This window comes from Seriola aureovittata, chromosome 14 (assembly GCF_021018895.1).
Source record: "Seriola aureovittata isolate HTS-2021-v1 ecotype China chromosome 14, ASM2101889v1, whole genome shotgun sequence".
In the NCBI taxonomy this organism is placed as follows: domain Eukaryota; kingdom Metazoa; phylum Chordata; class Actinopteri; order Carangiformes; family Carangidae; genus Seriola; species Seriola aureovittata.
The window spans coordinates 3,890,575-3,916,554 of record NC_079377.1 but is presented as its reverse complement, the minus strand read 5'-3'; the positions used below and the strand labels follow the sequence as shown (position 1 = coordinate 3,916,554).

The window sequence follows — 25,980 nt, the reverse complement described above, 5'->3', positions numbered from 1 at the left end:
TGGATAAACTATTGCATCACACCATTTTCAGACGGATATACAGTAGTTAGCAGTTAGCAAGGCAGCTGTTGAGTGATGTTGACAACTCATATGTATTGAATAGTGGTCAGAATCTCCTGGCTGAACCTTTGGAGCATTAGCCTACAAGATGTGAATTGATCTGAATGGTTCAGGACTGTGATACAGTCTGTGATGCAGCTGCAGTGTAGAGCTGTCAGTTTCATGACCTACCAGCAGGTTAACATTTTTACCATGGCAACATGGACACATAGGCACAAGTATCATTTGTTTCTTAAGTTTTTTGAACTAAAACATTAAGAATTTTTTTGTCATTATCCCTGAAAACATTTGCCATTGTTTCACCGCACCTTAAAATACACATTGGCTTTTCACCACTGAAACTCTGTAAGTGGACCTGGAGTTGTTCTTGTCAACTTCATGTTCTCTCCTTGAGTTTGAACATGGATGTCTCTGCAGGATGCAGTGCTCTGCAAACACAACAGAGGCAGTGTATTAGCTGTTATTGATTTTTTTTTTTTTAAACAAGCATTCACTCCACGGCTGATTGACCACTCTGAGTATAGGGCGGTGGTTTGATTGATCAGTTTGTTTTAGGGCTTGGCATGACCAAACATCGTCTACCCTCCATACTGCCTGCTGCAGTCAGTGTGCCTGGGTGTGGCTGCCCTGCTATGACCACTGCAGTGTGGTGACTCACCTTAGTCTCTCAGCTGGAATTTCACCCTCACTCCTGTCTACTGTCTACAAACTCTGCCCTACATTTGGTGTGTGTGTGTGTGTAGATGTGTGTGAAATGGAGTCCTTATTGATTGCAATTCCATTTTCCTGTCCTCCCTGGCATCTCAGTCCATCCACTACTTAGAGTCCAGACTATAATTTTCGCCTTTGGTTTTAACACAGTCCTTTCACCAATGTGACGCAAATGCTACACACACACTCACACACACACGCATGCACACGCACTCACACACACACACACACACACACACACACACACACACACACACACACAGAGGCTGGCAGTGTGTCAGTGTTATGATTTGTGGCAGGGGGTGCTCTGAGCTGGCACACGCTCTCCTCTGTGCTGGCACAGCAGATCTTGGCAAACGCCTGCAGGGCACTCAGCACTTTGACAACCTGTCCTTGGTACCTCTCTGCTGTCACACACATAAAATACTGGCACAGGCCCCCCCCACACACACTCACACTCATTTGGAACCAAATGCTTTTGGAAACCACAGCCTCCAATTGTACACATTTTAAAGGTGAGAAGGACAGGATAGTTTGCAGAGGAGGAGAGAGGTATCAGAAGCTGCAGTCTGCATACAGATGTTCACTGTCACATAAGCTATTTCCTTTATATGAACCTGTGTCATTTACCTTTTAAAACAAAGTCTGCATTTTCTTCAGAAGTGAATCTATATAGGGCTGCAACTATTAATTATTTTACTCATGGATAAATGTGACATTTTTACTACAAGCCCATATATTACTGCTGTAAATGTGTCACACATATTGTATACAGTTAAGTAGATTTTGCAGAGGACTATTTTCAGCTGTGGATTAATACACATTTGGTGCTGTTTTGAGTTTAATAGCAGCAGGATGGTGTACAGTATGTGGGATTGAGTCAAAATAAACTACAATGTGTATGTTGATGGTATTTAAAGGAGCCCATCACAGCGCTGTGGCTCACTGATGTGTTTTTAATAGATCTATGAATATGCTATAACGGGCTTTACACAGACAATGCTGTGAGCAGGATCAGATCATCATTGGTCCGGGTATTGTGGTGGAATTTGAATACAATGAGAAAAAATATTTTATCTTTTATATACAGTATGTTTAATTCTGGCTGAATCCACTACACCTCCCTCTTCCACCAGCAGATGGAGTCCTTTCTTCACTTTTCTGGTGGTAGTTGTGTGACTTTAAAATTCAGTTCAAAAGAGTCTAAATCTTGTGGCCTGGAGGTTTTCTGAAGCTCTTGAATCATTTAGAAATCATAAGATACTACATGTGGATAATTGTTTTTCCCCCTTGTTTATATCCCTCTGTCTATTTCAGCCTTTATTACCTCTAATAACGCTTTTTATATCGTTTTTATCTGTCATGATTTATGCACTGTCTGAACCATAATGTTCCAGTATTTGTTTAAGAGCAGACAATAAGACGAGATGATGAGTTTTTATTAGGTTTTCGTCTTGTTATAATAAAGAAGGAACACTGCGTAGAGAGGGAAACATCTCTCTGTGTAGAGGCAGTCTATCCACTCCTCCTCATTACTGCTGACACTGAGTCACTCTAATGGACCAGCAGGGAGCAACACAGCGCTTCTTTATTTTCCCCTCAGCATCCTTCCCGTCACTCTCGTTCTTCACTCTCGCGCCTGTGCTGAAGAGTTTGGCAGCCTTCGGATGATTTAGTGAGAGGACATTTTATTAATTAGGAAATTGAGGTTGTTAACCCTTTTTTTTTAAAGGGCGGATCCTGCTGAATTTTAGCATGGGTATGGTTTATTTTCTTTGCCTGCCCCTCATGCAGTAACATTACCTGTAGTTTCTTATTCCTGGGTGTAAAATGGAGAAAAATTAAATTGGTTTCATGCAGCCAAACATAATTTAAAGAACTTATAAATATTACAGAGCTGAGCTTTCAAGGTGTTTTACAAGAGGACATTAAGACAAAGTAGAACTGTCGGAAAGAAAGGTATAAATCTAAAGAGCAATTACACTCAAAATGAAAAGATGATACAAATAAAAAAAGTAGAACAGTGGCTATGACAGGAGCCCAGATGGATTTCTGGGTGCTGTGGTTCAGAACAAATAAAGGCTGCAGTGTTATTAGTCCCAGAGGATTTGTATGAGTCAAGTCCACAAAGTCTGCCTCATTCAGCCTTAAAGCTTCAGACTCTGTGTCTTCACTCTGTCCCTGAAGAAAGAACCTGCTCCGGTTTCTCGCCACTGACTTTTGTTCCCTGTAATAAATATTGATTGAGTAAGCTCACAAGGGATCACATCAGTAAATTCAGATGTTCCTTATTTATTTTTCTCACTTATTTGTTGCTTCGGAGCGTTTCAACACAAAGTCCAAACAGCCGTCGGCATGTGTTCTGATGATTAAACACCAGATCACAAATTGATCTCTATGACAGAGTGAGACACCTCAGCTGACGTCTATGGTCACATAGCCTACCTGCCTCGATGCAACCATCACGCACTTTAACAGAGACACACACACACACATCCGTCCTCATCCCGACTGTCCTCAGGTTGACAGTTGGGGCTTTAATTTCATGCTCGGCTAGCTGCCCCCCCCCCCCCCCCAGTTAGAAAATTCCACTGTCACTCATCAAGGCTCCAGGGTGTGTGTCTGTGTGTGTGTGTGTCTCAGCTGAGATAACTCTGTTTGTTTGAGTTTTGTTTGCATACATGTGAATATGTATGCATATTTATTATTAAACTGTGTGTGTGTATGTCATCTTCATGGGTATTTATTTGTGTGCAAGTGGGTGTGTCTGCATGTGTCAGTGTGTTAATGTATTGGAATGTGGGTATCTTTTGTGCAGGCATGCTCGTGCGTGTGCCCTGTTTTATAGCACTCTGCAGGATGTGCTCACACTTACCTGCATGAAAGTGCTTGAAATTGTGTGTGTGTGCGTGTGCGTGTGTGTGTGTGTGAGAGAGAGAGAAGAGCTCATTTGTTCTAATCAGGTCAGCAGTCTACAAATTAGCACTGGTGTGTTTGTATTCTGTGTGTGTGTGTGTGTGTGTGTGTGTGTGTGTGTGTGTGTGTGTGTGTGTGTGTGTGTGTGTGTGTGTGTGTGTGTAGAGACTGCGGGGCTCATGTCTGCTGAGAGAACTCAATTCAGCTGTCTATTTTTGTCCTAACTTCAACACAGAGCAAGTATAAAGATGAATAACATAATAAAGCAGCCACTGAATCTGAATTATCTGCCTGAGACACAGATGAACACATACTCATGTTTATGCTTATCCACATATTATTCACTTTATAGTCATCAGATGTATCAGTGGAATTTATTCATTCATCTGAAAGCTTTTTTTTTCTTTAGGGGAAAGATTGTTTTTACATCTGAAAAAAGTAATCGTTGTTCTAGGATAGTCAACTGAAACCCTTGATTCAGAACAGGACAGTATATAAACAGGCCATGCGTCAAATAGTAGATTATTGGCTGGACTGCAACATTGGGGCTAACCCTGTAATCACAAATGTCTGTGTATGATTTAGTAAATGAATAAAAATAACAATCATAGTTCCACCATTGGTCAGCTGTATGACCTGTGACTGAGTTGGAGTTCACCATTGGCCGTTGCTCTTTCAAAATGAATTGGCACAAGCAGTGTCTATTAGAGGGGAGTTTACAGCCTGCAGCTGGTGAACTTAGTGCATCTGTCGCTAGATTTAGAAACTTTTTTCAAAAAAGTGCCTAGACCCAAATCTAAAGGCTGCGTGCTGTGTGAGATACAAAATAAGAAAAATGTTCTGTCGCTTCTGAATTTCTCTCTGAGTGATCATTTTACAAGTAAATATATCTGAAATCACAGTTTGTCATGTTTGTCTTTAATTCATGTGTTTGGTGATATTGTCAGACTTTTAGCAGCAGCTTTGAAATGGCTTGGAAGTTAACATGCAGTCTTAATGGGCTGCGTTTCAGTCAGTATTTCAGTCTTGTTCCGTTGTCATGACAACAGAAACAGAAATGTAAATGACAACAGCTGTATTAAAATACTGAATATGTGAGCACAGTGCGTGGACATAAACAGATAAAGAGCTGAAACACTAGGCTGAATGCAAATATGACACAATGACTTCAATTGTTTACAGTGGTTCCACAACAGTTTTCAACTACGTCCTCAATTTGGCACATTGACCACATGTAGTCCAGATATATACTAGGTTTTGACTCAGTCTTGTTAGATGCAGACCAGTGCAATAGGTCAGAACTCATAAATCATAGTGTTCTTTACTCTGCTCCAACAACTGCTATTACACTGCACCTGTCACAAAAGTTTAACATTACACAAAAGTGTGTGTAACAACCTGTGTTGCACATGCATGTAGAAGTATTAAGAGTTTAAAGTGAATTGACTTAAGAGGTTTAACCTGTTTAATTTAATGCTTTAACCACAGGTGAATAAAATAATAAATAAATAATGATGATGGTGGAACAGTGACTCTATTTACATACACACAACAGGCCGTAGAAATCGGGATAAAACAGTGAAACTGATAATGTGTACAAATATGCAAAATCTCAGTTTACATAAAGTTGGTCAGTAAGTTAATTCTGCATTTTGTAGTTTTTTTTTGTGGTCAGAAGATTGGAGGAGTGATGGCACAGTAAGAGGACAGGGTCTGTAGGATGCTGGTGTGCATATTTGTATTCCAGTCGAGGAAACAGGCTTGGTGGTTATTGTATATTTTTAAGTGGGACTTTGGATGGCTATTGTCTAGATACACAAGACTTTCAAAAACTCATTTAAGGGTTTTCATGTCAAAGTTCTCAGGATTTGGTTTTCTCTTGAATCTGAGGTCAAAGAGACCTGAATGCTTAATTTAAATGATTTTTCTGAAATCTGGCTGCTGCCAAAACAGTTGATTAATGAGGTTACATGAAGTGACCCAGAGGGGCTGCTGGTCATCCTCCACTGACTCTGGGACTCACCTGTATCAGTGCAGGCTGTTCATCATTGCAGAGAAAAATGTGACTGGCTAGTTGAAACAGCACAGCATAGTTTAGCATGCGGCGCACAGACAATGTCCAAAGGCTTACCTCTGTCTATAATAGACTCTTGTATATTATGAGTATAATTTGTATGAGCCATTCACTTCTCTAAATACAATCAGACCCTGCTGAACTGCTCAGCTGATTTTATTAATAGAAATACTTAGTAGACAGAAGAGAATGAGATTCCTTCGTGGAAACCTACTGTTCAGAAAGTTTCTGTATGTTGGATGCTCTACAGTCTACAGTCTATGTGGATGAGGACTTTGCTGAGAAGAATATATGCATTTGTTTTGGAGAACCTTTTGAAAGAGGTTATCTTAGAACAAACCAAAGTGAGGTCCAGTCCATACTGATAGATATCCAGCAGATAGAGTCCAGCTTATAATGGCTGAGCTGCTTGATTTAGGCTTAACACTCAGTCATCCCTGCCTTAATGCTCCTTTAGGCCGTCTAGCGCATTAGTGCCACCGCATTAACACACTGATGCTCTTACCCGAGACCGACAAGCCCACTGGACTGCATGCATTCCTGCTGCCATCCAACTGGCCTGGCCTCACCACTATTATGTAGCCCGGATCAATAAAGGTTGATCCTTTGCATGTTCCGTGTTCAAAGTCGCTTTCAGTCATCAAATTGACTGATAGTAAGCTTCATGGTCTGGGTAGAGCCAAAGATGGCACTGAGGGACTGTAGCCACGAGCACATTAAAATGATTTGACTGTCATTTCTGTGCCATTTCCTATTTATCCCATGGAGCTTTGGCAGAGCTGGGGTTGTTTTGTACTACATTATGTATGATGGATGACGCATTTGGATGATAGATTTCTGTGGGAATCTAAACCTGAACTCAGATATTTTCAAGAGATTGCACGAGGGTGTTAATGTTCTGGCTTTCTCTGAGTTTAACGGCCTTCGTATGCTTCAGACAAAGCACTTGTCAGCTTGTCTCACAGCCTCTGAAAACCCTCTTTTCCATAGTGGAGTTGGGCGGAGCTGTATCTGACACTCTTTGTCATTTTCCAACAGAAAAGCTGACAATCATGCCTACGTTATGCAGTGATTGGCTTGGTTTAAGGAGGTGTGAAAGTAAAGCGTCTGACCTTCTCTCAGACGCTCTCAGTTTTTCATTTTTCACAAAACTACTTCTTTCGTTGTTACTGTTGTTATGTCTGTTAAGCCATTGTATGGTATTTATGTACATATAATGATAATGATGCTGAATTTACCATGTGTAATCCTTAGTCACTTTTGAAACATTGACTTCACACAGTTACAGAAAAGCTACTTCTCATTTTTAGCCTATCACTGATTTGATTTTGGCAGCTGAAATTAAACCTGCCAGATTTTATCAACTGTAGCTAGCTAGCCAATTAAAGGTCCCATACAGTCTAAAGGCAGATGTCCATGTGTTGTTTGATTATAAAGCAGGTCTAGCTTTTATATTAATACTGTGAAAGTATCAAAGCCTGAGTCAATCAAAGTGTTGACTGTGTATGCCCGGAGGTTTTTCACTTCTTGTGGATCTGTCCAGCCTGATCACGGGCCTGTGTCTTCTTTTCCTCCTCTATGTCACCACTACTAGTAGTAGTGGAAGGCAAAGATGCTAAATCCAACTTCTTCAAAATGAAGTTGGTTTCACCTCTGTGCTCTGAAACTTGTTAAGATCATATAATGGATAATGTGGACATTTTCTTGTTTTCTGTTTTTTCAGGTTTATGTTTATGGGTAAAAAAAACCTGTTGCCCTTGAGCTTTTGAAACCAGGTTATTGGATTCAAAGCTGCTTTCAATGAGCTAAAAGGGCCATTTTTATTATATTACCTTTTATATTTGGAAATAGGTTTTTAATCATAGTCACATTGGATTAAAACTATTAATCACTAAATGAAAGTAATTGAGATTACATTCAATAAAAACATTGATCATTTTATAATTCCTCTGCCTTTAAAGACTGAATTTGTAACTGAAATTGGAATCTTAAAAAGTTAAGGGCCCCACTTTAAAAGTCCAAAGGTCATGATCTAAAGCACACGTAGAAAGTGCATTTTGGGTGTGTCCAATTTTGCTAGTTTAATGGCAGAAAAAATGGTCGCTGCACCAAGCACTTCATTCAGAAGGGTTGTACTTAGTCTCTTAATTAATCATGGGAATGTTTTGAGCGTGTTTCAGAGTGCCATCTCCCATTCCCTTTAAAAGCCAGGTGCAACTGGGCAGATTGCTATAATGGCGTATTTGCCAGGTAATAAGAAAAAACGCCTCCTGCAGAGTATCTGGATCTGCTTGTACACACAGTGAAAGTGCATGAAAAGACCGTCTATAGCAGGATTTCACAACAGATCAAGAGTGCAAAATATTAAATTATGGGTGCAATGCACCCTCAGTGTAATATTTTGCACCCTCATTTTGTACCCTCAGTTGAAATTTTGATATTAAATGCCAAGTGCAATGTGCAATGTGCAAAGTGCATGTCTTAGGTGCATAGACTGTGGGGGTGTCTCCATGTGGTTATTTCAAGTTATAACCGACCAGTCTGAAGTATGTAGAGGTGTGTGTGGTTATTGTGCAGTCTAGTGTTGTTTTCAGGCAATTTAATAAAGGTAAACACAGTGAACAGTCATATGTAATTGCACTGCAGTGTGCTTTGACAATGCCAATCCTAATACCAAAAGCTGTACAATTTTTCAGGATGCAGCCTTAAAATAACAGTGAAAAACTGCACCATTGACTTCACACCAGGTTTTTGTTGGTCAATCACGCAATCCATTTCCGCTGCCTCAAGACAGCAATGCTCCAACAATGCACCTGACCACACCTTGTTTTAGGTACAACACCCCCATGGGCGCACAGATGGGCACAAGTGCATTTTAAACAATGTCGTAGCTGGATGGGAAAGTGATAACTGTGTCGGTCTGAAAGTAGCAAAGACACTTGTGTTGTGCTTCCTGCAGCTTTGCGCCGGGTGTAAGACAGGGCATTTAATCACATGACTTGTACATCTAATATAAAAATAAAGACCCAGACAAAAATGAGTGGAGAAACAGGGCACAAAGGGTCACTGAACAGTTTGATGAGTATGAAAATGATGTGAATCATATGTTATGGCCTTCACAGTCACCACATCTCAACCCAGTTGAACACCTATGGCAGATTTTTGACTGACGTGTTAGACAGCGCTCTCCACCACCATCATCAAAACACAGAATGAGAGAATGTCTTTAGGAAGAATGTGTTCATCCTCCAGTAGAGTTCAGAGACTTTTAGAGTCAATATCAAGGAGCACTGAAGCTATTCTGGTGGTACATGGTGGTCCAACACCTCACTAAGAGGTTTTTCCTTAAATTTGTATGTGTGCACATTTTCTTATAAAATTGCAGATACCTCTGATAATGCACGCTGGTGATTTTATAGAGAAAGATATTTTTTAAACTGCAGCAACTATAATCAAGTGATGACGATGCAAACAACGGTCTGCTCCTTTGTAAAATCCCATTAAGATGTACTGAAGGAATTTGAGATATTACTTCCTGAGCAATTTTGATAAGAACGTCTTCAGGATAACCTAAGGTGTGTACGTCCTCAAATGCTAAACTTAAGTTTTTCAACTGAGACAATTTCACTGAAGTGAAGTGTTTTGAATGTTTGTGCAGTGTGGATTTTTATCTTTTTATATTAACTTCTTGAGTTTCAATTCAGGTCTGATAGTGCACTGTACCTGCAATTTCCAGAAATCCCTTGTCAGTCAAACAGTTTGTGATTTCTGAGCTGGAGTTTCTGTGGATGGGAACTTTTTATTTATCTGTGCAGCTGTGGTGGATATCACAGCTGGGTTCTTCCTGTTTGTTTCTGAGACTCACTAGAACTTAGAAACAAACTTAGTATTTGAAACCTGTACTTGGTGATGACAGTGCTGGGGTGGAGGGGTTCACAGGGAATATTGGTCGGTTGCTTGCCTGTTCATTTCTTGGCTGAGTTTTAATTTGCTACTTCCGGCTGCTCGACCACATCCAGATTTTATTTATTTATTTATTTTTTTTCTTTCAGTTTATTTATTGAATTTTCAAAGATGCAGAGCAGTCTACAGGGGAAGACACAGAGGTGAAAAATAAAATAAAATGAAAAATTAACATGTTAAAGTAATCCCTTAAGGCCAATCACCCCACCCCACCACTACACAGGAGCCATTACCAAGGTACAGAAACGTAGGTACCAGAGGAGTGAAAAGATATATGCATAGATAGATAAACAGAATAAAAAAAATTAAGTAGATAAAAATGTACTGAGGTTGGCATGAATCCAATATATATTGATACAAAAATTCAACATATACATACATATACTGATGCCCATATGCCTCAAGTCAATATTGTGGTCAGCCCACAGCAGATTGTGAGATTTTACCCATGTAGCTACTAAAGTCAGCCCAACATTTACCATAGAGATGTGGCTTTCTTTTGAGGTTAAACATAATGTTTTCTGATGCCATGTATGAGGAAATGTCTTTAAACCGCATGGCAACAGGTGGAGACACTTTTACATGACAATGCAATGCATTTGTTACCAGCAATCGTGGCTGGTTTTATAAACCGCACCTTGCTTCTTTTGGTGAAAGGGATCAGATTTTAGTATTTGAAAGAGAGTTGGAAGACAGAATCTATATTGACTCAATTGGTCAGGACAGGTTATTCTTCACAAGATCACTCTCACTGAGTCAGTCAAAGTGATAATAGCAGGATGTTTACATTCAATTTTTAACCACAGCAGCTTTAATGCAGAAATCTTTCTCTTTCTCTTTCTCTTTCTCTTTCTCTTTCTCTTTCTCTTTCTCTTTCTCTTTCTCTTTCTCTTTCTCTTTCTCTTTCTCTATAGGACCTCGATGGGCATCATGGAACCTCGGGGTGTTCATGTGTATCCGCTGTGCCGGCATACACCGCAACCTGGGTGTCCACATCTCCAGGGTCAAATCTGTCAACCTGGACCAGTGGACACCTGAGCAGATCCAGGTAGACGTACACAATCACACCTTTAACACACAGAACAATTCACACCAGCATGGAAATACTGAAGTGATAACATGAGTATTAAAGAAAAAGTCCATAATGACAATCCATAGGTTAGGTTTCATTCATTCATCATTTCATGGTCAAATGAAACACACAGATGTCAGACATATTCCTGCTGGAATCAACCTCTTTCTAGTGACAACAGGGGCTCAGGACATAGGCGTCCACTAATCGGAAGGTTGGTGGTTCGATTCCTGGCTCCTCCAGTCTGCATTTCCAGGTGTCCTTGGGCAAGATAGAGAACTCTAAATTGCCCCTGATGTGTCATTGTTGTGTGAATGTGTATATATGGTAGGAAAGTGTGAGTATGAATGTGTGAGTGAATGGGTGAGTGTGGCTTCCATTGTAAAGCATTATGTGTGGACAATGAGACTAGCGCTATGTAAGTGTAGTCGATTTTACCTTTTTTTCAAATAGTATATTCATTGTTCACAACTACAGTCACTTACAAGTCATATATGTCCCTCATAACTTATTTTGTGCTATAATTATCAAATTAAGATGTTTTTTATATAATATCAAATGTAACCCAGGTTCTTACAGTCCATACAACCAGGGTTAGGGTTAGAACATGAGCTGCTGGAAGCTACTTAACATTGAACAGATCATCATTTACATCATCTAAAGCATGATGGGAACCTTAGTGTAAATATATTCATCCCAAATCGAAATAAGAAATCAATAGGAGTGACAAAATTAATAAAAACTGTTATAGGCATTAACATCCCATCAATGTGGTCCTTGTATCTCCAGCACACTAACATATTGAAAACCTTACAAGCAATAAAAACACACATCTGGTTACATCTTGTGGCATAAAAGTGTAAGTAACGTGAGTGAAAACCGATCAACAACAGTTGAATTTCTAAGGGTTAAATGAACCATCAGCAGCAGCATGTCTATGTAAGGTGGCACACACACACACACACACACACACACACACACACACACACACTGTCACAGAAATGCAGCATTTAGTATGCGTTCCACTGTCCCTTCACATTCACAGTGGATTTATGACATGCATGTACTCAGCAACACGTGTACCCACACACACAGGGACTATAGACAACTGTAATAAGTCTGTGTATAGGTGTGTTATGGATAATTAACATGACACATTGATTGAATTACACACAATACATCTGGAAGAGGTGTGTGTGTGTGTGTGTGTGTGTGTGTGTGTGTGTGTGTGTGTGTGTGTGTGTGTGTGTGTGTGTGTGTGTGTGTGTGTGTGTGTGTGTGTGTGTGTGTGTGTGTGTGTGTGTGTGTGTGTGTGTGTGTGTGTGTGTGAGAAACTCACCTGAGCATGCCAGTAATTCATTTGATCACCCAGTTGTTAGACTATCCACTTGTTTGGTGTGTGTGTGTGTATTATGATAAAGGCGTGTGTGTGTGTTTCTTGAAGGCAGTGCCTATCCATCAGCTGAGTGTGAGTAGAAAGGGTCTCACTCTGAATGTTAATCACTGTTTTCAATGACTAATTAATTCTGGATGGCTGATTATTCCGACTCCGTCTCCTCTACTTCTCCTATCATCACCCCATTTATCACCCTCCTCTTAATTTAGCCTTGACACATGCGGCCAGTGTGTCTTTCACTCTGTGTGTTTGTGTGTGTGCGTGCGTGCGTGGAAAGGAGTCGGCGGGGTTGAACTGAGTTGAATGCCAATGTGATGTATGAAAGAACTCGCTGTGTGTGACATGTTCTTAAAGGCCTTTTACCAATTACCTTGCTAGTATTAACAGCACATTCCCCCTTTTCTTTCTTTCCTGCTCTACTTCTCTCCTCACAGAGTATGGTGGACATGGGCAACACCCGGGCCAGACAGCTGTATGAAGCCCACCTACCAGAGAGCTTCAGACGGCCGCAAACAGACCAGTATCCTCCTCCTGTGGTTTCGCATTAATTCAACCCCACTTTGACTTTCATAAAAACCCACTTTGTCACATTACATGTCAGCACACATTTGCATAAAAACTCCCTGTCATCCAGCACTTGCATATAAACTGCTGTTATCACACTACACGTGCATAAAAACTGCCTGTCACCATACATTTGTATGAAACCCTCTGGAACCGTACATGTTAGCGCAGTTTTGCATAAAGGGTCCCTTTATCACCGTATATGTCACCCTATATTTACGTACAAATCTAAAAGCTCCCTATGGCCTCCTAATGTCACCATATATTTGCATGAAATTTTCTTATGTCACCGCAGTTCTGTCACATACAGATTGGTGTCAAATGAGAAGAAAAAAAACGACAAAGTTTTTCCTTTCATCTCTTTCCTTTCATCTGTCACCCACATTAGTGAGGTGTTTTGATTCACTGTGAGCCTCCGAAGCAGTTTCAGCGTAACTTCGACTGGAGGGATAAACAGCACTCTCCTAAAAGATTTCCCCTCATTTTATAGAGATGTCCTGAGCCTTGGTATCTGCTAAAACAATCCTGATCTAATTACAATCATTTATTTATTGTACTCTGCTGTGTGGTCTGCCTCAGCCTGCTAGTGTTACAGCACTGTTCTTCTTTATTCCTCTGCTGCATCTTCGAGTGAAAATTAGAGATTTGGCAATGTGAGAAATCATTTGGGTGCAGCAGTGAGTGACTGATTCCTGCCATCAGTGTTGGAAAAATACACACATTCACTAAACTCTGATGCTCACAAATTTGGTATCGCTCCCCTCTTACTTATCAGCAAAGAACAAAAACCTCCAGGTAGCAGCATCTCATTGTTAGCCAGAACTAACCTTCACTTTCACCATGCGGCAGCTCATAACAGTCCTTAAGGTGATAGTTTTTATTGATGGATATTTGAAGTGGGATTGTGTGAGGTGCTGTAATCTGTAGTCAGTGTGTTACGTGCAGTAGATTCCGACTCATCACTCAGAGTTTAGAGAAGCAGCAGGAGCAGGAGCTGCTGTGGACGTGTTTTAGCCACCACAGAAGAAAGCTAGTATCAGTTGAAGTGTGCACTTTATTTTGAATACTTTCACTGGTTTATCTTACTGTCAAACAGCCCTTTCCTTCAGAACGACATTTTTTTCAACCATTGAACTACCGTATTACAAAGCACAAGCACAACTACGCTTAGCTCTGCCTCACTCAAACAGCTGATCTGCGGAGTAATACAGAGCACGCCGTAGAAGCGCTTGTGCTAGAGGACTGTTTGATCTTGAAATCTCAGCTGGCACTGAGGTGCAGTAACAGTGGAGTCATCAGATGTGAAAGTTAAAAGTTAGAAAACTTCAGTATTTTTTTTCATAAATCTGAATTTTTATCGTCTTGTTGAAACAATTAGTGAACAACAGGTTATTAGTGAGCTGTGATAAGTGAGTTAGCTCTACAGCATCACACTGATATGCAATACTATGTGTGTCCAGTATATCAGTCTAGTCTAATCCTACCATCACTCCTGTGATGGGCCTTTTCCTGAGAAGTTACAGCACCAAATCGAACTCGCTCATCGTCAAACTTCAGCTTCTTTCTGCACAACCGAGAACTTCCTGTACCAAATAAGAAGTGACAGGCTCGCTTTGTTAGTGTCACTCTGCACATTTAACCAGGACACCTCCAGCAGTGTCTGTGTATACAGTGTTGTAACAGCGAATTCCAGTTTGCCCTTTTCCAAGATACAAGACAAGACAGCTGTGTGGTTAACACAGCAGCATATGTTCATATTTCCACCAGCAGACTGAAATAAATAATCTCCCAGTTTGAAATGCTGCTCTAATACCCTATCTTGTATCTGGCAGGCCCATTTGTGCGGGTGGTCATCATTCTTCACTCTTTTGAAGTCCATTAGTCGTTCTGACAGCAGCGCCGCTGGCTGAAAACAGCAGATAACAGACTCAGGATTAGAAGAGCTACCGCCTCAATATGTGTGTGAGAGTTTTCGGTGTGTGCTTCTGTGGCTAGATCATGATTTTGGCCCCACTATTTACTGTGCTCATGTATGTAAATGACAAAATGGGGTTTGATTCCCCAGCCATATTTGCGATTTTGTTTTCATCTTCTGTGTCAGAGCGCGTGTGTGTGTGTGTGTGTGTGTGTGTGTGTGTGTGTATTTATGAATGTTTTTATGTTCATGAACCCACACACACACACACACGCATATTTTACACCAGTGTTCATGTTGTTTTGGTTATTGAGGTTTTTACTGACATTATTGTAGATTAGAATTTGACTAATATAGATTTTCAAGATGAAGGCTATTTTAATTAATCTTTAATACTTAAAAATACTAATATTATTATAGTATTTTATAAAATCAGCCATATTGTAACCTACATCGTAACAAACTGCACGCCACTTCAAACTGTCTCTGATGCAGTGGTTCTCAACCTTTTCCAATCTTTAAAATGTTGGTGGCCCACATCTGACCTCGTAACAATATGGAGGCCAAATAATGCCTTCTCAAAGCCTCCTTTTTTTCTTCGAATGATCAAACATGCGTGACTAAACTGGAATCACTAAAATTGTACTGTTTCGCAAACGATTTGCTGGCCCACCTACAATACCTTCGCAGCCCACCTGTGGACCACTTCTCATTGTCTAAACCGTGAGTCTGAACCTCAGAAAACGGACTTTTATGACATATAATTAGTTAGAATCCAGTCTTCCCGAGTCTGAACCTAACCTTATGAATGAAGACACAGCGATGATCATCCAACCTGTTCATATCACTCACAGTAGTGAGTGTGATAGCTATGTTGTGTAATGAATCAAATGGCACCACTTTGACAGCGTCCAGTGGAGTTAAGGTAGCGGCAGCAGCATGAGCAGACAGGATATCTCCATAACCCAATATGGACACTGTTGGATAAAATTACCACTTCAAACCCCTTTAAACTCTGCATACAGTGTTGTTACCGTAATTGAGATGTATTCATCAATCTTTCCCTGCAAGAATGATATGAATTTTTATTCTGGGTTTGATACTCCCTCTATTTCTTGCTTTTTTCAGATTGTTTGTTTAACATAGCTTCAATATGCCAACAGGACCAAGACTAACATATTCTCTGCTCACCAGCATTGCAGCTGTAAACAGGACCTCAATAGCAATAATAAAGCATGATAGCACATGCTTGCTCTGATATGTTTTTTACAGTTCCAGGATAACCAGGATAATATTATCATTCATGAGTAAAATAAACACGTAGGACAGATCTCATCAGAGCTGGAGCCGTGGGCCCACATATCAGTCTGTGTGGTCTGTTGGGCCAGTTTTGTAGGCACATTGGTGTCATTGTGCTCACATTTATCCACTACAGCCCTGGCCGCCATGCTGAGTATCTTAGTGTAGCATCCAATGTGTTCTGGTGTTTCTCGTCAACAGTAATAAATAAGTGCTGCGTTTGAGATGCAGCTCCAGCAGGCTAAACCCCCGCCCCCCCTCCTCCTCTCCTGGCCTATCTCGTAGCCCGACTTGTGCGGGTGGTCATCATTTTTCAATCTTCTGAAGTCTATTACTCGATCTGACAGAAGCGTCGCTGCTGAAATAGGGAGATAAGAGAGTTGGGATTAGTGCTGATGCAGTGCCTGGGTGTGAGTTTGTGTGTGTGTGCGTGTGCGTGTGCGTGTGTGAGTTCATGGGTGTGGGGTTGTGCGTCTTGTATGCCTGTCGTGGTATTTTGATAACAGCAGGAATCTTCATTTTAACACCCAAACTGTGCAAAACAACTATTGTTAAAAACAAGTTCTGAATTCGCTGCCAAAACTTCACTGATCCGTCACTGTGACAGAACATTAGTAAAGTCATTGGTACAGTAAGGCAGAGAGAAACAATCAATATCTAGACCTCATGTCTTTTTATCAGGATTCACTCTAACAATGACATTTTGAGAGTGCACAAGGAAAATCAGACCATTTTAAAACTGAAAACACAAAACACTAAAACAACATTTTTAGAAGATTATTTTTTTTTCGGCTTAAGCATCATGTTACGAAGATTCCCCAAAATGTAATTGACTGCAACACCAATGAATTTCAAAGTAAATCAAGCTCTTTATGTCGAGCATTTGTAGAACACTGTGTGTAAATGTATTTCATGTTTGATGAATGATTGGTTTTGCTTTAAAAGCCACTTATAGAAAGATTGTGTTTGGCAGTAGTTGTGAAGGGAGGTTTTAGTTTCTTCGAAAATAAAAGACAAAATGACCCACACAAGCATTGCGATCACTAGTTGATGATTTTATGTTGTGCATTATGGACACTTGATTTCTGTGCAGTATTTCAGTACTTAACTCTCATCTTCAGAGCAGTGGAGGTCTTCATCCGGGACAAATACGAGAGGAAAAAGTACTTCGACAAGGAAGCTCAGGGTGCAGCTGATGTGAGTATCACCAACTCTTCTTTCTGTGTCTGGTCATTGTTATAATTGTCTCCAGAGTGGCTATGGCTGCATGTCTTTTCATGAAACTGTGCATCAGCGGCTGCTTGTTGAAGAGGTGAGATGCAAAGCTCTTTGATAGTCGCTGAAGACAGAAACCAGCTTCATATTAACGATCAAATATGAATGATGTCCTGTCACTCTGTCTTTTGGCGAGACACAAACACTGCTTGACTTTTCCATGTCAGCGCATGGTTCGGCTTCCATTATCCGTGTCTTTCACCCATCATGCCTGCAAGGTTTGTATTTTTACAGCTGTTGACCTTTTCTGCACTTTATCACACTGGTGACAGTTGCTTAGCTCAGATGTGTGGAAAGGCAGTGAAATCCCTCTCAGTCCTGATGTCAGCTCAAACAACAGAATCCTGTTGGATCTGATACAAAGTGTTGTCGCACACAGTTGGAGAATAACCTTTTAAAACACTGTTATCTGGTGATGCAGGTCTTTATCAGTAAGTATAGATGTCTTTATGTGTTTGTGTGTCCCTGTCAGGACTGAACCTTCGTTTGCGTGAAGAGAAAGGAAGCGATCGTGTAGGTGTGTGTGTGAGTGGGCGAGTGCATGTTTCCTTTTCTTGTTTCCAGAGAGATTATCTCTGTGAGGTGTGTGTCTTTGAGTGTTTCTCTGAGTGGGTTGCTTCTATACTATGTGTTATTTAGGGCGGTGTGAATGCTCAGCAAAATGTGTGTGATGCAGTGTTTGTGTGTGTGTACACGTATAACCTGCTGTGCTCCCCGCAAATATTGACCATTACAACCACAGCAATTTGACTCAGTGATCATAAGTTTGATCACAAGTTCGAGTGTAAAGTCATTGTAACTAGTTATGTCGACCACACGCCAGACTTTGAAAAGACTTTTAAAAGACTAAAGTCTGACGCCCTCTCACATCTAAAGAGAATGTGTCTGTAAAGACTGGATATCTCTCAGGGTCACTATTTGCAAGACTAGATTCCTTTGAGATTATTTCCCATCATGCTACTGGTGGAAATTTACAACACTGTTTTTAACATACTTGTTTGCTCTTTGTAGTCCTGCATCATCATTAATATTATTATTATGTGGCTCAGGAGGTAGAGCATGTCGTCCACTAAGCAGAGCGTCAGTGGTTTGATCCCCGCCTCCTCCAGTCCACATGTCGAAGTGTCCTTGGGCAAGAAAATTGCCCCTGATGTGTCATCGGTGTGTGAATGTGTGTGTATGGTAGAAAAAAGTGCTATATGTGTAGGGAAAAGCGCTGTATGAATGTGTGTGTGAAAAGGGGAATGTGCCAAGTAGTGTAAAGCGCTTTGAGTGGTCATTAAGACTAGAAAAGTGCTATATAAACACAGTCCATTCACCATTTAACGTTAGCGACTCAAATTATCATGATTTGCCCCTAAAATGACAATAAATGACAAAGTTATAATCACTACGCACAAACAATGATTGAGCTCATTGTGGAGCCAGGATGTAAGATATCAGAGATTTACAAACAACACACACACTCAGAGGAAATACTGTAAAATAATAATAACAGTGCAAAAGTCCAGTCAACTGACAGATCTGTCCTTACAGCCTCTCACTCCAAGGCTACAAACTGTAAGGAAGGAGCACACAAAGTGAAGACTGTTAAAAAAGTTTCAGGAAAATGAAAACACACTCAAACACAACACTGCACTACATTACGTTAACACAAAATGCCTTGTTCACAGCAGTCCTCCTCTGGTTCATCTTCATTTCATCTCCCTGTCTCTTCCTCTCACTGTCTCTCCTTTAGTGTCTCTCCTTCTCTTTTCAGTTTCTCATTTTGTCTTTTTCTTGTTCCCTGTTGCCTCCTGCCTCTCCCTCTGTTTTCTCTGGCTTTCTCTGAAGCGCTGCCAGCAGTCAGACTGTGATCTAGGATCTGTTTCTGCCACCCACACAGACGGCTTGGCTTTTATATGCAAATTAATTATTAAAAACAACTCATTATCAGTTTAAGCAGTTTCGTGCAGATGGAGAAAGAAGAGGAGGGGTGGGCTAAAGTAACCCTGAGGTAGTTTGTATATATATATATGTGTGTGTGTGTGTGTGTGTGTGTGTGTGTGTGTGTGTGTGTGTGTGTGTGTGTGTGTGTGTGTGTGCTGGAATGAGAGATATGAATTTGTTGGTCTGGCTTATCTGTTGAGCACTTATAGAAACGGAGCAACGGATGCCTTTTTCACTGTACATCTGTTACATCATCACACTGTACTCCCTCTGTTTCCCAGTGTGTTTGGATAATACTGACAGTTGGTTGGTGTTAATACTGTAACATGATGGATACAGTATGATGCAGTTGGATTACATACATAGAGTATCCCTGGTTGTCCAAGAAAATCATATTGAACCTCAAGTAATGCTAATGAGACATTTGAGTTCCACATGTTTCACAGTGATTGTTGCCATTGTGCGTTCTAGTGTTGGGCTGGGTGAGCCACAACGCTTTCTGATTACAAATTTAATTGTGAACTACATAGAGTGCTGCAGGGATGATGATTTTTTGTAGGCTAACCCCCCTGAAGTTAGCGTCACCCTGGTTCCCTCGACAAAAAGCGAATGGGATTTTTACATGGGCTTTTGGATTACTGCAGAAAATAAGTGACAAACAAAAGTTTATGACACGTTTTGTTCAGCACAATAATCGTCACTTTTATGAAGTCTAAATACAATCACCAGAAGTGAAAAGCTAATGTGTGTCCTTCGGCAAGATACTGAACTGAACAGAACAAATTGTCCCTGATGGCTGTTCCATCAGTGTATGAGTGTGTTGTATGAACGTTTGAGTGAATGGGTGAATGTGGTAAGTATTGTTAAGTGCTTTGAATTGTGGATAAGACTAGAAAAGTGCTATATAAGTGCAGTGCCTTTAATGTCCCCGACAATCTCTTTAGTCTCATTTAGCCATTGATGAGCAACTGGCCTTTTTTAAGAGACATAAAAGTTTAAAAAAAATCATGACTGAAGTATTTATTGACATATTTTTAAATGTCCAAGAATGATATAGAATGTTTTACTGCTGTGATAAAACCAATGAAATGTTTATCTGTTATTTGCTAAAAAAAAAATCAGCAAACAGATTGTGTCATGTATGCAACAATATCAAAAAGTTGCCAATGTTAGCTAATGTTAGCCACCACAAGCTACCAATTAAAGCTGTAAGGCTGTAACAGCAAAACCCTGAGTGTATTGACATAAGTCAGGGTTTGTTTAACTCCTTGTCAATTTAATTTGTATCTCTTCTTAAATTAATTAATCAAAGTTTGTACTCATCAGTTACAATTTGAAAAAAGGTACAGCTTTGTTATCAGTACTTAAACTGAAGTGGTGCTGATATAGAAACATTTCAAATTTTACCCGGTCCTCTTCCCACGATGACCCTGATATTGTTTGGACATTTTAACATTTCAGAGACCATATAAGGGTTTGTATTTTTATTTTGTTTTATTTGTATTCATGTGCGAGACCAATGGAGAGCAAGCTAGAGAGAGAGAGCAGTGTCTTGTAATGGACAGCTTGCAGTGCTTCGCTCACAGTGGAGTACGTGAGTGCATCCACTCCATTTCCATTGCCCATGCAGCATGATCTCATTGTTCTGCCATCAGTGAATTAGTAGGGGGGTGTGTGTGTGTGTGTGTGTGTGTGTGTGTGTGTGTGTGTTGTGTGTGTGTGTGTGTGTGAGTACATGGACCACAGATTATTTCAATGTTACAGGAATCAACAAGACATCAGAGTGTATCTGGCAAACACTCTGTGATGAGCCCAGTGATTGGCCTAAAAATGTCACAAGAGAGCAGCGCAGTCGCTCCGGAGGAAGGCTGCTGATTTTAAGCCTTATTTTCCTGTGTTAGTCATATGGATGTCCTGTCCGCTGTGTCCACAGCACTTGCCAATGTCCTGTGTGTTCCTGCAGCCAGCTGTGGCAGCCTACCTAACTTCTGCCATCCACTGACATATTGTATTCTGACGTCAGTGGATGGCGGAGGAGCTAGAGGGAGCGTTCTCCCAAGGTTACCTTTTTTTTGTTGAACAGAAGAGAACACAGATTTAGTTCTCTGTCAATTTTAACGACACTGGGGAATTAATAATTAAATAAGAGTATATGAGCAGCATAGACCTTTATTTTATTTAATTTAATTTTAATTATTGGTGTCATTCTTCATGGATCTTTTTTCATGGATTGACGGTCTTTGACGGTCAGCTTACAGACGTCGTGGGCACATAGCACATAACATTATAGAACATTGTAAACATTATATCAGCTTTACATCAACATGTGAGCATTGTTATTATGAGAATGTTAGCATGCTCCTGTTAGCATTTAGTGCAAAGCACTGCCTACATCCTACTCCTAGTCTTGTTTGTAATGCTTGTCATTGGTTGAACTGAGTCAAATTCAGCAGGTTAAGTCAGTCTCCATTATACTGGATGATATGATCATTGTACCTTCTTATTCTATATTCTGAACTCCAATAAAGACTTCAAGCTTTTCTTCATTTCAGATAACTTAGCAGTAAATTGTTGGTTATTATATCATTTTAAGATTTGCAAGTGTATATCTTTTCTTTCTTACCAAGTGAACTCAGTTTAGTGTCGGGTATCATCTGTATTTTCATATAGTCATATAGGCGTTACCAGTGATCGCAGATAGACAGCCTGATCTCACAGCTGGGCTGTCTATAGCACAGCTTTTTGCTTAGTGATAATGGTTAATGCTCTAAATATTTGTCATTGTTGTTGGCTGCTCCTGTTCGAGGTCATCACAGTGAAATAGTTGATCTGTCATAGGCTTTTACTCTGGATGCCGTTCCTGACGCAACCCAGGGATCAGAGACCAACCTGCCTATGGCGGTGAAGATAGTGGGGCGGTGAGAAGGAGATCAGGTGTGACCTGGTGACACACCTGATCTAGCATCAGGTGTATGGAGAATGGAGCACACGTTTCAGGATTGGCAGATGGAAAAGGCATCACAAACGGGTTGCAGACAATTGATCTAACAAACAGTGATTGTTCATTTATATCAGCAGGGAAAAAAAACAATTGGCGTCTATCTGGCGTGTTTAGTTGTCGATCAATAATCTGATCGCTTATTGGCACAAGCTTGATTCAGTCCTAGAGAAGGTCTTCCATATTTAGAGATAGCGAGGGGATTTGTGACCCCAACTGTGCCACAAAACATAGCTGAAGGTCATTGAGTTGATCGTGACTCAATACTCTGTGAGAACACTGTGGGATTATATTACAGCCTAACCATCTAACACCATCCCTCAGCCGCCATAACTCTTGTTTTATTGGCCTCTGTATGACTATTCCACTTTAGTTCAGTGAGTGTCCTCTGTAAGAGTACAAATGAAGCTGTTAAAGGTCTACCCAGCGGACAAATTTCAGTGAAGATGTTAACCATCCTTCTCTCTCACTATCTGTGCTCGCCATGGCAGACAGCTAGACACTGCTATCTCCAAGTCCTAATATCTATTCAACCTCTGTTCATCCTCTTTTACCCGGCTCGTGCTACTCCTCTTGTTATCTATCCTCTCTTTATCATTCTGCCCCCCCCCACTCCCCCCCAACCAAACCCTCTCTGTGTTCCTTTCACTCCTCCTTCTTACCCTCCAGCCTCTTTTCTCTTTATCTTCATGATCAGCCCATCTGTCCCTGTTTAGTGCTGTGTCGACATCTCTGGCAGCATCAAAGTCGGAAGAGAAGGAAGTTTTCAGTGTGGAAGAAAACCTTCAAGACATCAACAGAATAAGTAGGGGGAGAGAAAAAGCTCTGAATTCACATCTCGGCTGCACTCCTTCTCACCACCACAGGCAACAAGAGCGTGCACTCGTTTGATGCCTTAACAGTTGAGGAGGGAGGGAAAAGGATGGAAACGCAGAAAGATGAAAAATGGAGAAAACATTCTTCTGTTCTGCCTTCAGAAAGACACAGTCAGTGTTAGTTTCCACCCTGAGGTGGTTTAGAGAGCAAAAGAGGAGGAGAGGGAGGTGGGCTGATGTTAGTGATGTCATCTCTTTCAGTGAATGCATTTCTCTCTGGCTGGCTTTAACAGTTTGATGCTAAGGGGGGCTTAGTGTCTTCAGTCTTCCTCACCACAGCACACTGTGTGCATCTTTGAAGTCCTGCAAATGTTTTGAATGGATTTCCTTCATCGACTTCTCGAAGTCTTTATAATCTGCATTGTTTACGTGTTAGCAGTCGTCTCCTTCTCTGCCTGTGCCGGCGCATTGCTCTATGTGTCGCTGTGTCACTGCTGTGACCTGTTGGTCAGCAGACTGTGTATCATGTCACCCCTGCATACACACATGCTCCATAGAGGGCTGTAGGGATGATGTATTTTTGTAGGCCAACCAGGAAGTTGGCATGAACCTGGATCCCTCAACAAAAAGCCAATGGGTTTTGTTTAGCACAATAATCTTCACAGATGAACACCACTTTTATAATTTCTGAAGCCTAAAGAAAATCAGTAGAAGCTAATTTTACGTTAGGTAACGTTTCCCATCAATTACCTATTTGTCCAGCCACCGTTTCATAATGAACACTTCTCATGATAGAGTGCTGCAGCAGTTATGTATTTTTGTAGGCCAACCTGGAAGTTAGCATCACCCTGGCACCCTGGTTTTGTTCAGCAGGAACATCTTCACTAATGAACACCGCTTTATGATGTTTGAAGCCTAAAAACAATCAGCAGAAGTAAAAACCTAATGTTAGTCTGTAAACCAACATGACTTCAGCATCACCACCACTAAACTTCAGCTTGTAGTTTGATTCAGCTCCGACCTCTTCTACAGAAGCCTTTCCTCTTTCACAGCCAGTAACGAGGCTGTAAAGGTGGACTGGTGAGTAGATCAGTTTTCATGTCCAACGTGACAACGATTAATGTCCCCGACGACCTCTGTGGTTTCATTTAGACACTTTTTTATTTATACGTTTTTGTTTTGTTTAATACAACTTTATTTCTGTTTATTGATGGTCAAAGTAAAAAAGTAACACAGGCACTAAAAGTTTTTACTGTGATCCCTGGTGGAGAAAGTACACTTGTGGGAGAGGCGCACAGTACTGGGAGGTGGAAAGTGTTTGGTTTGGTTTTGTGTTGTTAACATGCAGATATACAGGGCTGGCTGTTTTTTCTTTTACATGTTTTCTTCTCATTTGACCAATTGTTAGAAACTAACCGTTTTTAAGAGACGTAAAAGTGTAAAGAAATCACAACTGGAGTATTAACTGATGTATTTTATGTCGTAGAATGACACGTGAAAATGTCTTGAGCTTGTGTTAACAATGCACCAACCTTGTTTGAGCCATCTTACCAAAAACCCATTAAAACCCATTAAAACCCGTAGACTTTAGTACGAGGGAACTGGAAGTGCTAAAATGCCAACTCAGTTCCAGCTTTCAGGCCCCATTCCTGCAGCTCTATAGTGCAACTAGAGGTCTGAACTCCACAGAGGAGCTTTAAGCTTCTGACAGAAACACATGCAGCAGAGTGTGCACACTTATAATGGTGTAACACACTACTGCTGGACCTCTGTAGCCCACATCAGATTAGTGTCAGTGACAGAGATTGTACCAATGAATAATAATGCAAAAAAAAAAACAAAGTAGCTGTTACCTTTTTATTAGAAATTCAGTCATTTGGAAGTAGGAGAAAAAATCAAATATTTAACCTGTAACATTCTGACCAAATTCAAAATTCACAGTGTGTAAGTGCAGCAGGTTGTGCTTTATACTGCACCGGGGGACGTTCATAAAATGAACTGTCAGCTTGATCTATAGTGTGACCCACTGCCCTGTCTGAAAACTAGGCAATTGTTGTTCTCTTTGTTGTGGCACAAATGGGAAGCGAGTGAGTATGTGGAAGCATTTTGGATTTGACCCCATAGTTATGAATAAAGGAATGGATGTTTGCTGCCTTACAGTAATGTAATAATACACAAGAGCATAATGTTCTTCTCCACAGATATTTACTAATAGCAGGTAAACACTAAACTTCCTGTTCACTTTGACTCTTTTTTCTTTGTGGAGCATCCAGGCAATTTAGCCTCATTTGCACAAAATTATATATATAATAATAAAATTTGTGTTTGTCATTTTATTTTTTTTTTGCAGCAGTGCTGGTCTGTCCTGTGTTGCCTCCAGAATACCTAGTGAAATGAATTGTTCTCATCTTGTAGAAAAGAAATGGGGCACACTTTGAGACATGCCGTGTTTGATGGGTCTTCACTGTTTGTTGCCTAATTGAGGCAGTGGAGGCGCCACGAATGAACAGAACAACAGCACTTCAGTTTGCACAAATTATTTGTCTCCTTCATTTAAACTTTTTGAAAAAACAATTGAAACACTGGGGTGTTGGAACAATGTGGTGAAGCACACACATACAGTACCTTATGTCTCCATGAAAGATCGGATCAATACTTAAGATGTTTGGACATTAGCTATTATAATTGGATGAATAGACATTACGTTAAGTACGCTTGGGTGAAGTTAATGTCTCGATACAGTCCAGTCCAAATATGGCAATATACAATATTGTTTTATGATACATACTGTTGTATTTTATGTTTAAGTTGTTTTTGTTTGTATCTGTACCTGTACATTGTACCTTGGCTGTGACAAGGTACAATGTACAATAAGCAAAGAGCAGACTGTGCAAAACAAATATCGTATATGGTGGGAAATATCATGATATATAATAGTATCGAATATTGCCCCAAGCATAATGTGAAGTGAGAACAGTGATCAGAGATATTCT

General features: G+C 40.5%; 1 protein-coding gene across 8 annotated transcripts in view; it reads left to right on the top strand.

Moving 5' to 3' along the window:
• Nucleotides 1–25,980, top strand: part of smap1 (small ArfGAP 1) — a 113,627-nt gene that overhangs the window by 9,056 nt on the left and 78,591 nt on the right. For all 8 annotated transcript variants that reach the window (XM_056395343.1, XM_056395342.1, XM_056395341.1 and 5 more), the window contains exons 2-4: nt 10,639–10,772; nt 12,627–12,712; nt 17,092–17,167. In XM_056395343.1, the coding sequence (XP_056251318.1) occupies nt 10,639–10,772; nt 12,627–12,712; nt 17,092–17,167 (296 nt within the window). The remainder of the gene's footprint in view (nt 1–10,638; nt 10,773–12,626; nt 12,713–17,091; nt 17,168–25,980) is intronic.